Source organism: Mytilus edulis, chromosome 6, assembly GCF_963676685.1.
Source record: "Mytilus edulis chromosome 6, xbMytEdul2.2, whole genome shotgun sequence".
In the NCBI taxonomy this organism is placed as follows: Eukaryota; Metazoa; Mollusca; class Bivalvia; order Mytilida; family Mytilidae; genus Mytilus; species Mytilus edulis.
This window is the reverse complement of record NC_092349.1, coordinates 1,712,958-1,727,705: the sequence shown is the minus strand read 5'-3', so window position 1 is coordinate 1,727,705 and position 14,748 is coordinate 1,712,958. Positions and strand designations below refer to the sequence as shown.

Here is a 14,748-nt window from a genome sequence, read left to right as displayed (position 1 = left end):
GTAATATTTTTCATGCGTTTCAATTGTAAAATATGCTTTTCCATAACAGTTGTTAAATGATTTGTTGTATTGAAATTGTTCTTTAAGAATCTATTTTCACTATTTACCTTCAAGAGCACGATTGCTTACATTCTTAAATCACAGTTTTCCCTTCGCACTTGCACTAAGAGGTGTCCGAAATTATAACGAGAGGTCTCGTAATTAAGGTCCCTGCATACCAAAAAATATCGGAGAATTTGTGTCTGGGAAGTGAATAATTCCATATCGGTACATTAATGAAGATTTTGATAATGTAAAGAATTTTCTTTTTAACACTTCTGAATGAGTACAACTTAGCCATTCAAGTATATAAATCCTATTAATCTTTTATTTTATATTTGGAATTTTATATGACTTCAAGTAATAGTAGGTTTAGAGAAAATTTCAGTATATACTAAGAACGAATTGGAGATTGTTCCTCAGGAAAAGTAAATTGTTTTGGAATTTGATATTTAAGTTTCAGTATATTGTTCAACTGTTTTAAGACCACAACCAAGTGACAGTAAATCAAGGGAAACATATGTTATATATTTATTACACGTAGTCCCTGATAACAGATACTTCCTAAACGGTAGGGAAAATTAGAAATTGACGTACCTGACACAATTTAAAGGTTGGAATATGTTGATGCAGTTACAATTTTTATTTTTGCAGCGAAAAGAAATTCTCCTGGTAAGCATAAGTATTTTCTTTTTGTATTTAATGAATTAGTAAGCAAAGAAAATCCTTCCTATCTTGTAAAATATATAATTTTTTTTGTTATTTGTTTATAGATATCATGGGGATCTGGATTGGGAGGCTGATATATTGTTATATTGTTATACGTACATGTACATCTATTATGTAGTCTCGCACATATTGATTGCGACTATACTTATACTTAAATTTTATTGTGTCTGTTTAGTTAACGCATCAATGTAAATATAACGGAAATTGATGAGACTGTCATCAGAGTGATAGGGTTAGCGCTATAAAACCAGGTTTAATCCACCATTTTCTACATTTGAAAATGCCTGTACCAAGTCAGGAATATGACAGTTCTTGTCCATTCGTTTTTGATGCGTTTTGTTATTTGATTTTGCCATGTGATTATGGACTTTCCGAATTGATTTTCCTCTAAGTTCAGTATTTTTGTGATTTAACTTTTTAGTAGTATTGAACCGAGACGTGCGTTATCTGCCCTTTAGTTCTTGATCGCCAGGAATATTCATATATGGTTAATATGTTCAGTATGAGCCAGATAGTCTGGAATGTACTTATTCCGTATCTGTTTATTTGATATCATAAAAAGTTTAATAGTTAAGTTCATTTTTTATAAGGTGTAATGCAATCAAATCATAGTACGCCACATCCGGCTGCATACGAAAAGGGTCGACAAAAAATATCCCCCTAAATTTGATAGCTGTAGGAAATTAATCCTACATTTCATTGCAGTAAAAAATGTCTGATTCATAAAACTATATCTTGGGTGATTCAAAGCACCATTCTTTTTTTATTTGGTGTTTCTAAGGAATATTTTTGTGAACTTGAGGTTACATGAATACTAAAGCTTGTACACAGGAAAAAAAGGGATGAAAATTTGATTGGTTAACTTCCAGTGATGGTTATTATCTTATATGCAATGAAATGTTATGTGAAATTTTGTCTGTAGTATAGGACAGGATAAAACTTTACTCCTATCAAGTATTTCTTTAATTGCAAATTTTTTTGAAAAGTACTAAATTAAGAAAACAAAATTGGGGGAAAACAATGTCGGTTTTACACCATAACTTACCTTTCAATTAATAAACGTTTTGAATCATGCTTATATCGAGCTACATGTAAGGATATCAATTTCGATCAATAACTAGATGTGATAACTATGTTCTTAATCAGAAGTTTTCTGAGGTTAACACAAATATAGATCTTAACGAAAATCTTCAAGTTGTTTTTTTAAAAGATCAGTTGATAAACTGTAATATAGATTCCGCAATTACAAAAAGGTGCAAACTTATTTATTTTCTTTATCTGCAATCTTGTAAACTTGTAGATATGCTTTAATATGAAGTATACACAAATTATTTTATATAGAATACAATATGCACAATGTTGTAACAGTTATCACGGAGATGAGTAGTATCCACTTTGTATTTTATTATTGTAGTACCATGTCTTCTGTGCCATCTGGAATGTGAAGTGGGATCGTCTCCACAAATAGTAAATGGATGTCCAAGCTGCTCAGTATGCGTGCCAGATGGTTAGTATTTGTGATACATGATTATAAACTGTAACACATATTTTCCGAAAGAAGTGAGATACAGATATTATGAAACACAATAATACAATGTAGTTGGTTATTGAAGTCGCATACTTGTAATGCACGGATGGTTGTGATTTTTATTGTCGAGTTTTTCTGATTTCAAAATTTAGGTTAACTTAGCTATTTCACGTATTACGTAATGAAAGTTGCATAGTACAAAAGGATAAAGGCATTCATTTCACACAAGAACCATTCTCCTATGGCATTTCACCAAACTTGATTTTTTTTTAAAGTTTGTCAGTTCTTTTTCTTTGTTAACAGTATATGCCAGCTTCGTATGCAAAGACTATTAACGATAATATGTATTAATATTCTACAACAATGTAAAACTCCTATATATAGCTTGTGATATGGCCCGAAACAAATTTTTCTAGAAATTTGATTTATTATCTTATTCTATAAATTCGCAAATAGTGTCTGGTATCTGAATTTGTTTAACGGTACGGAAAAGTAGAAATTGACTTGTCTATACACAATTTGTTTTGGGAACAGGTTAATGCATTTTTATAATTTATTGCAACGAAAAGAACTTCTCCTCGTAAACATATGTATTTTCTTGTGTATATAATGAATCAGTAAGCCAAGCAAATGTTATATTTTTTGTAAAATATACCATTATATTTGTTTTACATGTATATACATATGCGGGTCTGACTGGAAAGATACCAGGTAGATACTTGTTAAAATGCTTGATTTAAAAATTTGTCAACAATAGAGAAGGGTACGATGTGTTTGGACATGATTTCATGGTTATAATCTGTTATGATGTATATTTTCATGTTTGCAGTTAAAAGAGATGGTAAGCATAAATATATCATTTATGTATCTAAAAAAATAGCACAAAACGTAATGACACTGTTCGTTTCACTAAGTTTGTCGAAGAAAACCATAGATTTTGTACTGACGTATTGGTCTTTGAAGCGACCAGGTGGTAAACAGTGAAATCACAAAAATACTGAACTCCGCGGAAAATTCTAAACGGAAAGATCCTAATCAAATGGCAAAATCAAAAGCTCAAACACATCAAACAAAAGGATAACAACTGTCTTATTCCTGACTTGGAACCGGGATTTTCGTATCAAAATATATCATGGATTCCTTAAATATGAGAACATAGGACATATTTATTTATGTATATTTTAACTCATAAACTACATCTAGTTCAGCATGTTCAGATTCTATCATTAATAATTTATGTAGGTAGTTAAACACTGTTTTGATATTTTACATTTATATAATGATTCCGACTATGAATACAGTATGTACATTCTTACCATAGTCATCAGACTGATGACTGAAGTATTCATTTTGTATCTTGTAATTTTAGTAGGATGTGTTGCTTGTTTTCTGGAATGTGGAGCAGGATCTTCACCAAAAATGGAAGGTGGATGCCCTAGCTGCACAGAATGCGTAAAAGATGGTAAATTTGTAGAACTATTTTTATAAACTGAGGCACATATTCAAAATATAAAGCGTTTCGGACTAATAAGTTTCAACATTATAGCGTTTTTCTGAAAGGTATTGAAAGTCAAAAGATGGCCTACAACTTCATTTTTAGAAGATTATTTATGTCAGATGCTAATACATATTTCCTTCTTGATTTCAAAAACTCTACAGTTCCATGAGTCGGGTTTTGTCTTTTTAAATAACATAATTAACACACTGCTGGATACTATTTTATTATGGACATGCGTAAATATTTGGTACTTCGTGAAAATATTACAAATTTAAATATCTGTTTTCTAGTATTCTGTTTGTATGGCAATAATTGCAAGTATATATTGTTAGTACAATCATATATCCGATAAAATAGAGAATGGAAATGAGGAATATGTATAAAGAAGCAATCCGAACAAAGAGCAAAAACAGCCGTAGGCCACCAATGAGACTTTTGGTTTTCCGTAGTTCCATTTGAAAGGAACAAGAACTGGCGTTAAGGATATGAATCAGTATACAGGAATTGAACAAAGTAAAAAAGACAAAACACGTCAAACGCTATATGTCATCAAGAACTCCACACATTACGTTATCTATAAAACCACAGGAGGACAAACACAAAAGACAGGGTACATCAGGGTAGCGACTGACGCCAAGCCTTATAGTAGAACAGGGCAGAAATATGACATACGTTTCTGTGAAAACACTCTGTTTTAATTGATATGTTTGCAATTGTGTTCTCCAGAATATCTGAATTGTCAATGTATGCAGTGAAATATGTTTAGTTAATGAGTAAATTAATTAACTTAATGAGACACTTATTTATGTATTCACATATCCTATCTTCTTTCAAATGCATAGGAATGTTAATGTCTGTTCACAAAACTATGATATGTCACCATATTTAATTACAATGTATAGAATCGATATTTTTTTTAAAAATATAGATGGTTTTGTTTCTTTTTGCAGGTAAAAGAGACGGTCTCTTTGAACGAGGTAGGTATGAAGTCATGGTAGTGGGTTTCACAAATTCATGTTAATTTCAAATTCAACGGTACCGACTCAATGTCATTAAAAGAAGGGAGTAGCAGCACAACCTCGCAAGGAAAAATGGCGTACATGTAATGAGATCAACAAACGCAAAACAAACAATATCGGAGATAGCCCAAACCGAAATATAAGTCGTATAGTTTGCTAAAGCACATCCGTATCTAAGTTATAGTAGACGATCCTGAATGTTAAATATAACCCTCAATTAGCATTATAGATTCCTACCTGATAAAAAAAATAAAGTAAGAATGCAATCTTTAACAATTATACGCCTAAACTAAAAAATAACACGCAATAATAGAAACAAAACAGCAGTCTTCAAAAGACAAAATAACATGAACTTCCAAACATAATGGTGATTATAGATATATGGAAGCGTGTGGAAGCGTATTCCCCGGGGATAAGTTGCATTCCGAAATGTCTGAAGTGAAGAAAAGACGAGAGAATATTTTGAATCCAATTATCTATTAATTTGTCAAGTGTTATATCGCTTATAGGTATCACATACTCATGCATCATTGCTACCAAAATGTACAAAATAAGTTTCCTCATATTTCTCGTCTCAACTAAAGTCTCATTTAGATTTGCATATCAATAACATTTAACAAATTTGATTTTTAGCACCATGTAAAAAATGCAGAAGGGCATGCCCAGCTGGCCAGAGAATCCGTGATTGTACACCTGAAGACGGTTCAAATGTGGTTTGTGACTGCGTACCAAGTAAGTGCAGATTCATGGGGTTCATTCATAGGGCATACGATTTCTCAACCAGACTATGGACTTTCAAATGAAAACATGTGATGTAATGTATCCCCCAAAAATTCAAATCTGAAAAATGAGCACGAACACGGCTACCATATCCAGGGATGTCAGCAGGCGCACAAGGGTTCCATTTATTGTCAATGATAATGATCTTAATTCTTCAATCCGACCGAAACATATCAATTCGCAGAAACAGTCGTTCACTTATAGAAGAAATATATTTATCTTACCTCCTATACATTTCCAGGAATATGATTGGTTAAAAGCGTCCGCGTGCAAACCGTGTATATTTGATATTAGGTTAGTAGGGAGGCGGGGCTTATCTCATACACGGTTAGTAGTGGAGTTACGTCCCTTTTTATTCCTTATTAGGTAAGAAGGGGGAGGGGCTTATTTTATACACGGTTAGTAATGGTGTTATGTCCCTTTATAAAAATCAGAACGGTACTGAGAAAAAATCTAAAAAGTTCCAACAGACGAAGAAATTGATGATTAAGATTGAAATAAATTCATAAAACACATTTAAACCTTACAAGTCGTTATTGTTAGCATCTGTTTTTGTAGGATCAATGGAAGTATTTTCTTAGTGCTAACAGTATTGAAGACTTTTGAGAATCACTAGTCTTAATTTCACACGTTAAGATAGTCGGTAAGATAAATTCGTTACATAGTGTGCTAGTGACGTAATACGGTATATATGGGGTCAGTAAATTCCATATGGGGATTCGAGCTTCGCTCTCACCCCATATGGAATTTACTGACCCCATATATACCGTATTAGGTCACTAGCACACTATGTAACTAATAGTATTCATATTGTCTTAAACGTCCTAATCGTCCGTTTTATTCGAGAGAGAAAAATCGGAAGTAATATAACTCTTTCTTACCATTTTGTTCTATTATTGAATTTGACATTTTATATAAGAAATTCCTCTTTAACTATTTTACCAAAAACACGCATGCAGTAAAGTTGCCTTTTTGGTTGATAGGACCTTAAATATCTGAAAATAACATTTAATTGACTGATGATTGTTGATTGCTTGACACCCCGTGGGATATTCCGAACGAGAACAAACGAACAACAAATACGATAATTAGGTCCGATATTAGAAGACAACTTGATTTGAGGTCTAGAAAATGTCGACTGCCGCGACAATATTTGGGTATATTGGACAAGGAGAGACATTAAACCTTGCAACAGGCCACATAAAGACCTTTCAATGAGTTGTTGCAATGGTTCTCAACATGCAGAGAGCGTGACAATGTCTCAACAAAAGTCATCGGATTTAAAGTCAACATTCTGACCAGACATGGCTTCGTTTTTATTTCATCTCGCACAGCCGAACGGACGACACACTTCGATCGGAAGAAGACCAGTAGTGACCATGTTTTTATTTTCAAGTCACCGTTTGGCATCAGAAATTATTGTTAACATATCTCATCTGCTATAGTTTTACATAAACTCTTCTTGAATACTTGATGCTTATATTTATATAAGTGTTTGTTTTATATAAAATACCACTATTTTTAATCGACATTGGTGCGAGAGTTCTGTGACCTTGACCATTTGCGGAAGGATTATATAAACAACCACTTGTTTAAAAATTCTTTTTTTGTGACTGTACACAAACACGTTCTCGTCTTCCTGTATATTCTATATTACGTTTTGCTATCATGTGATGATATGACCTTTTTTGACGAGACTCGAAGGACTTTTGTTTTAATTAGGAATTGTACTGGTGTCACCTAGTAAACACAAGTCCTCTCAGAAAACTTGCTTGTTTGCAATCATGGTAGTGGGCCAGAATATACCGCCTCCAAATTGCACATTTTCTAACAGTTTTTCACCATAGTTATTTCAAAAACAAGCACAAGCTTTAATTCAGCATATTTTCTGTAGATGTGTCTTTGTATATTACATAGTTTCACTATCTTGATTTTGAATCAATACTGAAACACAGACAAAGGATTTTGAACCGACTGCCAACCGATCGATGAATACACGAATTGCACACACACTTAACTACACGTCTGTTTTATCGAATATTTGAATTTTCTTCTAAACATTTAGGAATATTTGACAAAATGTTTTTATTCAATATTCATATTTTTTAAATTCATTTTCTATTCAGTTGAAGGAAAAAGAAACAACTTGGTTGAACGAGGTAAGGTTCAGAATCAGATGATTTCAAATTAAGTTCATTCATACTAGATTATTCTTCCATGCAGATAGTTTGTACCATTTTTTTGTAAATGGTGAGAGAGACCTATATTGAAAGGAAAATGTCCGAACGGAAGCGAGAAGGTATTTTAGTTCTTCAAACTATAATTCCACTATCCCGTTCCCTTTTCACGAATGTGACCTACTGAATTTGACTTTTTATCCGGATTTGTGACAATTTTACCGATCGTGTCTGTTTGTTTTGTTCACGCATAATTATCAATATTATTAAATTTGACACGACTGTCATGCAAGTGAGAGGTTAAGCGCTGTAAAACCAGTTTCAATCCACTCTTTTTTACATTTGAAAATGCCTATACCAAGTCAGGAATATGACAGTTGTTGTCCATTCGTTTTTGATGTGTTTTGTCATTTGATTTTTCCATGTGATTAGGGACTTTCCGATTGAATTTTCCTCGGAGTTCAGTATTTTTGTGGTTTTACTTTATTCATATATTATGCAAATAACGATCCGGCAGCAGTCCTAAAAAATCCAAAACACAAATCGCGACAAAAATGTCCGATGAACATGGGTTAGTGAAGGGTATTCTCCACTGATAAGTTGCAACATGAAATGTCCGAAGTGAATACAAGACGACGGAGCTTATAGTTTAAATACGAGCAAACTTTGAATATATGTTATCTATTTCTGTTTTAGTCTGTCAAATCTTAAAACATTAAGAAGAATAACAAAACAATGCATGGTTGCCAACAATGTACAAAAAAAGCTGTTTAAAAAAAAAGTATCAATCATATCTAAACATTATGAGTTAAGTGTGAAAAACAAATATTTGGTAATGTGATTAAAAACTATTTAACCATAGAGTTAAGTTATGTTAATAGTGACAATCATTTTGAAATATAAAGCTCATTTTCCCTCTATAATACAGGCAAATAAACATTTATAAATCAATGATATTTACCAAACTTCATTTTTAGCACCATGTAGGAAATGTAGAAAAGGATGCCCACCTGGTCAACGAATCCGAGATTGTACACCTGAAGACGGTTCAAATGTGGTTTGTGACTGCGTACCAGGTGAGCGTTTAATATATTAATTAATATATCCCCCAGAACTAGAGATTAAAGAAACAACAGACACGGCTTCCTCCGCCTCATTTTTATACTTATATCTCGAATTTGACTTACACAGTCATCTCAGTACCAAAATCTATGACAAACGAGACGATTTTAATTTTGAAATTATAAATTTCCCCCACCTTAGTAGCAATATACCAACTTCACCTGCATATGGGATATATATTTCCCAACTTATTCGATATTCAAGAGCTCCTACTCAGACTTTGTAAAACGTCATCAGTGTCTGAGTAGAAAGTTGATGAAACAGGGGTATGTCAAAGAACGTCTCGTTCTTTTTCTAAAACAGTTCATCGGAAGGTACCAAAACCTTGTTGATAAATATTCCGTATCAAGTTCTCAAATAATACACGATGGTCTTGATGTATAGATTCTACGTACTGATGTTGTTTATCATCTTAACAACGTGTTTTATAGTTCTTTCATTTGTCTTTGTTCTATTATTATTATTACTTTTACTGTTGAATGGTTTCATGCGATATCCGTTTCACGTGGTTCGGTACTTATACATCTCGTCAATGTGTTTGTATTGGCTTTCATTTTTTTGTGGTTTGTTTTGTATTTGCGACTTTGTATTTTTTTGTTCTTATAACGTGACTCTGTACTTTAAAAGATCCCGTCAATATGATATTGTTCTATAATATGTCATTATGATATATTTCTATTATGAATTACAATATACGTTTAACCACAAACGTCAAAATCATTCAATCGCGTAGTGGAATTAACTATTTTTGGATTCTTATAAATTCTATATATAACTTTTTGACTAGTTTAAATCTCGGTCTATTTCTTAAATTTATTCTTACATACTTTTGATTTTTTAACTCTGTATGCTAACATTCCCATGGAAATTTTAAAATTGTTTGTACGCACATTGAACGACAAATTTATGTGACGTATAAAATTTTCTGACGTCAGACACTCAAATCAATAAATGTGATCGTAGATAGTAGATGTTTTTGTGTTCTGTTAAATTGTTCCTTTTAAAATTGTTAAACGATGATGACTGATGTACCCATATTTTGACTATTTTATTTATTGTGTCTGTTTATTTAACGCATCAATGTAAAAATATCGGAAATTGATGAGACTGTCATTAAAGTGAGAGGGTTAGCGCTATAGAACCAGGTTTAATCCACCATTTTCTACATTTGAAAATGCCTGTACCAAGTCAGGAATATGACAGTTCTTGTCCATTCGTTTTTGATGCGTTTTGTTATTTGATTTTGCCATGTGATTATGGACTTTCCCAATTGATCTTCCTCTAAGTTCAGTATTTTTGTGATTTTACTTTTTATTTATGGATTTCATTTACACACAATCAGATCCTTAAGCTAGAACACGGACACTGGATTGAAATAATTAAACAAGTAATGTAATCCCCTCTTCTTTGCACATTTGAAATTTAAAAGGGGGTACAAGAAACGGCTATCATGTTCATTTAAGGGAGCCAGAAAGCGTGAACATTTTCCATTCCTTGTCTTTGATAGTGGTCTCCATCTGTTCTTCCGGCCGAACACTTTCATTATCAGAGACAGTTTAAAATCAACCTTCCATATTAAGAAGAATCATTGTCGTCATAATGCATTTAACAATGTTTAACCTTCTATTTTTTGTTGACTATAATACGGGAGTATCACGACAAGTTATTTGGATGGAGGGTTGTCTCATTGGCACTCACACCACATATTCCTATATCTATCTAACATTATGTTTTGTTTTCATATTACAACCGTATTAACAAATTTTCTCTTATTCTTTTTTTATCGAAGGTTCCCATGCTTTGAAGGATAATTTGCTGAGCCAGAAAGTTGATCATATTGTTTTGTCAATTTGATTCTGCATTTATTTAAAAGGAGTTATGGGGCTTTGACTATTAGTTTTTTTTTAGTTTTTTGACATACCATTTGTGAACGTTATTCCATTGCACTTATTTTACATAAAACTTTCTTAAACACTCAATGTTACGGTTTGCATCCTGGGTTGTTTATGTAAAGTTCTTTAGTTAATTTTTCTTAAAAGGCGTAATAATGCCCCCTCCTTAACACAACTCCTTTAAAAATGTTTGACAAAAACTCTCATACTTGGTGAAAATATTTGCATTCGTTGTAGTTTATTATATTATACTGATGCTTCTTTCACCCTGTTGTTTAACATTATTGAACTTTTGATGTATGTAAATAGTCTCTGTAAAATAGTTGGCATCTTTTTCCCGCTAATTTCTTTTGGTTACATAGTACAATATATCAAATGAACATTTGTCTTTTCAACTTTGTATTTTTATGATATTCCGATATGACGTAAATCTGTGTTGAGTTTCTATGTCAAATGGCGTGCAATCTTGATTCCAACAAAATCCAGACAAACGATCCAATATTCTGTTTGAGAAATTTCTGAATCGTAATAAGGATTAACTATACATCCTTAAAATTAAACAAATGAATTATCTGCATATTTTTTGAACAATTTGACATGATTAAAAAATGCATTTATGATAAGAAATGAATGACAATGAAATATATGAATTATTCAATGTAAAAAGTCAATTTGTGTAGACGTTGCATTCGACGTTTCTTGAAAGTTTAATTGATTTCACTGGATACTTCTATTGATATATAATGTGACACTATTGTGTTTTTTTTGTATAATATATTAAGCTATGTTGAAATACGTGCAGGCAGAGGTATGCTAAAATTGATTCCTTGGAAAACCTAAAAGATTGCTGTCGTATTTTGAGTGAGATAGGCGCAATTAGGGTACATTTTGATTCTGTTAATCTGTTGAGTATGTGATGGAATGATTGTTTAGTCGCATTCAAAATTTCTTTTCTATTTCAGTCGCAGGCAATAGAAACAATTTGTTTAAACGAGGTAAAATTTTGAATTTTTGTTGTATATTTTGTTGAATTGAACACATTCACAATAGAATCATGTGTAATACAGATTTCACCAAATCAATTTTGTTTACGAAGTTAGGGGATGAATATTCAAAGAATAATTGATAAACGAGGCATTTCGCGAAAGCGGGTAAAGGAATTAAATCTGGAAAATAATGCTTTAAATAATGTTGACACTTTTCCCCAAATTCGCTTCAAATATATACCTTTTGAAGGTCAGTATTAAATTGCCTTGTGTTGTAATCGGTTAACGATATCGTCCGCAAACTGATTGACATTTTACGGAAAAAAGGTTTACAACACTCAATAATAAGTACATGTAACAACAACGAAACAAAAAAATATGTTTGGAACACTCTTCGTGTTATATGCAACAGAAGAAACTCTCAAGTCGATAAATGCAAGAAAGGAACGACCGATGTATACAAAAAAAAATGATTACATTTAACGACAAATATGAATAATTATGAACATGAAGGTTTTGCTAGCAATTTATATAGGCATAGGCAAATCATGGTAGACCATAACGATATTACAAACGAATATCAGAATTAAAGTGATGTTTTCAATTTCAAAATTGTAACATCATAAATACATTTGTTAAAAATCGTTCATCCCCTTTGGTGATAGTCATGAAGACACAACTTTAATTAAATGGTATGAATCCATATTTAAACTTTAAATAGTCTTGTAATATTTCTTCAGCACCATGTAAGCAATGCCGAAGAGGATGCCCACCTGGGAAGAAGCTACCCAATTGTCCACGAACAGACTGCGTATGCGTACCTGTACGTGTTTAACCTATTATTTCCAATTTAATTTCATAACTTGATTTTCTGTGATGCATTCATAGCAGACTCTTATCCTTTTGACGCAAACGCACTCGCTCTTTTTCGAGATCATCCAAAGCCCTCCGTTCGTGTTTCTTATTTTGATTTGTCTATTCCAATCAACTTACGATATTTGAATATCGGCTAACCAGTATCGGCTTTTTTTTGGTCTTAATTCTGATTTTGTTTGGTTTTGATAACTTCTGATAAAGAACCTAATGATCTGAGAGTTAGTTATTGTAAAATTTATATAAGTCATTTGAAAGATTAACGGACATTATGATTGATTTGAGCCGTATATGATATAAGTGTCACCGCTGATCATGTATATTTTCTACTTGTCGTAGCTACTGTCCTTTATCTTACCTCTATTGTACCTGGACCTATTCAACTGAATTACAACTGGCCATACAAAAGAGGGTTCGAAGATGTGGAGTGTATCCCAGTTGTCGGTTTTTGTTTTTGCTCAGTTTTAAGCGTTTTGCGTATTTGGTAATCATTGTTTTTAAACTGTTTCGCTTTACCATTTATAAATTTCGGTATCTCCTTTATAATTTATATCAGGACACATTTAATAAAAAAACACGTTTACGAAACATGCCAAAAACAGGTAGTCGGTTGCTGTAACACATATTATCATATTCCTTACGACAAGAAATATTAAGTTAACCATATATCCAGATTCATTAAGGTTACACATACAATAAACATTTATTATGATATGCGATAGTTGATCATGTCTAAAAGAACACTATATATGCCGCATGTCATCATACCTGTTAGTATAATTTGATACGTCGGATATTTGATATTCAATAATATAAAAATCCTTTATATATTTCTTAAAGCATTCTCTTTTTAAAATTTTTTTTATTGACCTTTTTTATATTCACAGGCAATATTTAAGGTGGTATCCAACACGTTCACTAACAATAATTTGGCTGGTTTAATTTCATTCATTTTGACAAAGTATTTACTGCGACTTTTTGACAAAAATATAAAAAATTCAAAAAAAAAAAAATGAACCAACCGTTTAATTAGATAAATTACACTGGTTACAAAATGTATATAGCAGTTTGAAAAACACTTATTTTGATCATTGAGAAGCTTAATATGTCCATTAAACACGATGTAATTAAAAAGTTCAGCTGATTTTACAGAGTTATCTCCCTGTAGTATTATGTACCATCTTAAAATGACTAATATGATCAAAAATGTGTGGGTTCTATCATCATGACCATTCTCTAATAGATTTATGTAAGTGGTCCGTTGCAATTTTACAAAAGAGGGACGAAAGATACCAAAAGGACAGTTAAACTCATAAATCTAAAACAAACTGACAACGCCATGGCTAAAAATTGAAAAGACAAACAGACTAACAATAGTACACATGACACAACATAAAAAACTAAATAATATACAACACGAACCCCACCAAAAACTAGGGGTGATCTCAGGTGCTCCGGAAGGGTAAGCAGATTCTGCTCCACATGTGTTACAAGATACAAGTTATGCATAAATAAACGTTGTGAAAGATGATATCTGGACACTACAGTTTGAAATGATCAAGAGGAGTCTGAAATTTATAAATAAATTAAAAGCTTTTTGTTCTTTGACAGGTATAGATGTGGCACTGATTAGACGATCCTGATTGATGACTTGCTAGTATGTCATACAAAAGAAATACAACATTTGAAGCCAACATTTCAAATATACAAAATAAAATCTAGACATGTTACTTTTGTCATTATTTTTTCTTTGACTTTAATTAAAATGTACAAATATTCAACCTATATATACTGCATCTATAACCAGATTGACATCTTCTTTGTAATTTTTCTTTAATTTTAATACATGCTTCTTTTACATCCACCATGATACATGTTCACCAGATAATACCAACATGATCAGTATGTTGGAGTTTTTCATCAACAACACATTAGTAGTAATAAAAAAAAAGAATAAACGTAGCCGTCTGAAGGCATATACAAAAAAAATGTGGTATGATTGCCAATAAGACAACTCTAACAAAAAAAATGACACAAAAATGAACAATTATGGGTCACCGTATGGCCTTCAACAATGAACAAAGCCCATACCGCATAGTATGCTA

General features: G+C 32.1%; 1 protein-coding gene across 3 annotated transcripts in view; it reads left to right on the top strand.

The window, feature by feature from the left end:
• LOC139526903 (kielin/chordin-like protein) overlaps positions 1 to 14,373 on the top strand; it is a 31,323-nt gene extending 16,950 nt beyond the window's left edge. For all 3 annotated transcript variants that reach the window (XM_071322055.1, XM_071322054.1, XM_071322053.1), the window contains 10 exons: positions 694 to 711; positions 2,183 to 2,275; positions 3,666 to 3,758; positions 4,745 to 4,771; positions 5,447 to 5,545; positions 7,720 to 7,752; positions 8,748 to 8,846; positions 11,747 to 11,779; positions 12,511 to 12,593; positions 14,255 to 14,373. In XM_071322055.1, the coding sequence (XP_071178156.1) occupies positions 694 to 711; positions 2,183 to 2,275; positions 3,666 to 3,758; positions 4,745 to 4,771; positions 5,447 to 5,545; positions 7,720 to 7,752; positions 8,748 to 8,846; positions 11,747 to 11,779; positions 12,511 to 12,593; positions 14,255 to 14,260 (584 nt within the window). In that variant the 3' untranslated portion in view covers positions 14,261 to 14,373. The remainder of the gene's footprint in view (positions 1 to 693; positions 712 to 2,182; positions 2,276 to 3,665; positions 3,759 to 4,744; positions 4,772 to 5,446; positions 5,546 to 7,719; positions 7,753 to 8,747; positions 8,847 to 11,746; positions 11,780 to 12,510; positions 12,594 to 14,254) is intronic.
• The last annotated feature ends 375 nt before the right edge of the window (positions 14,374 to 14,748 follow it).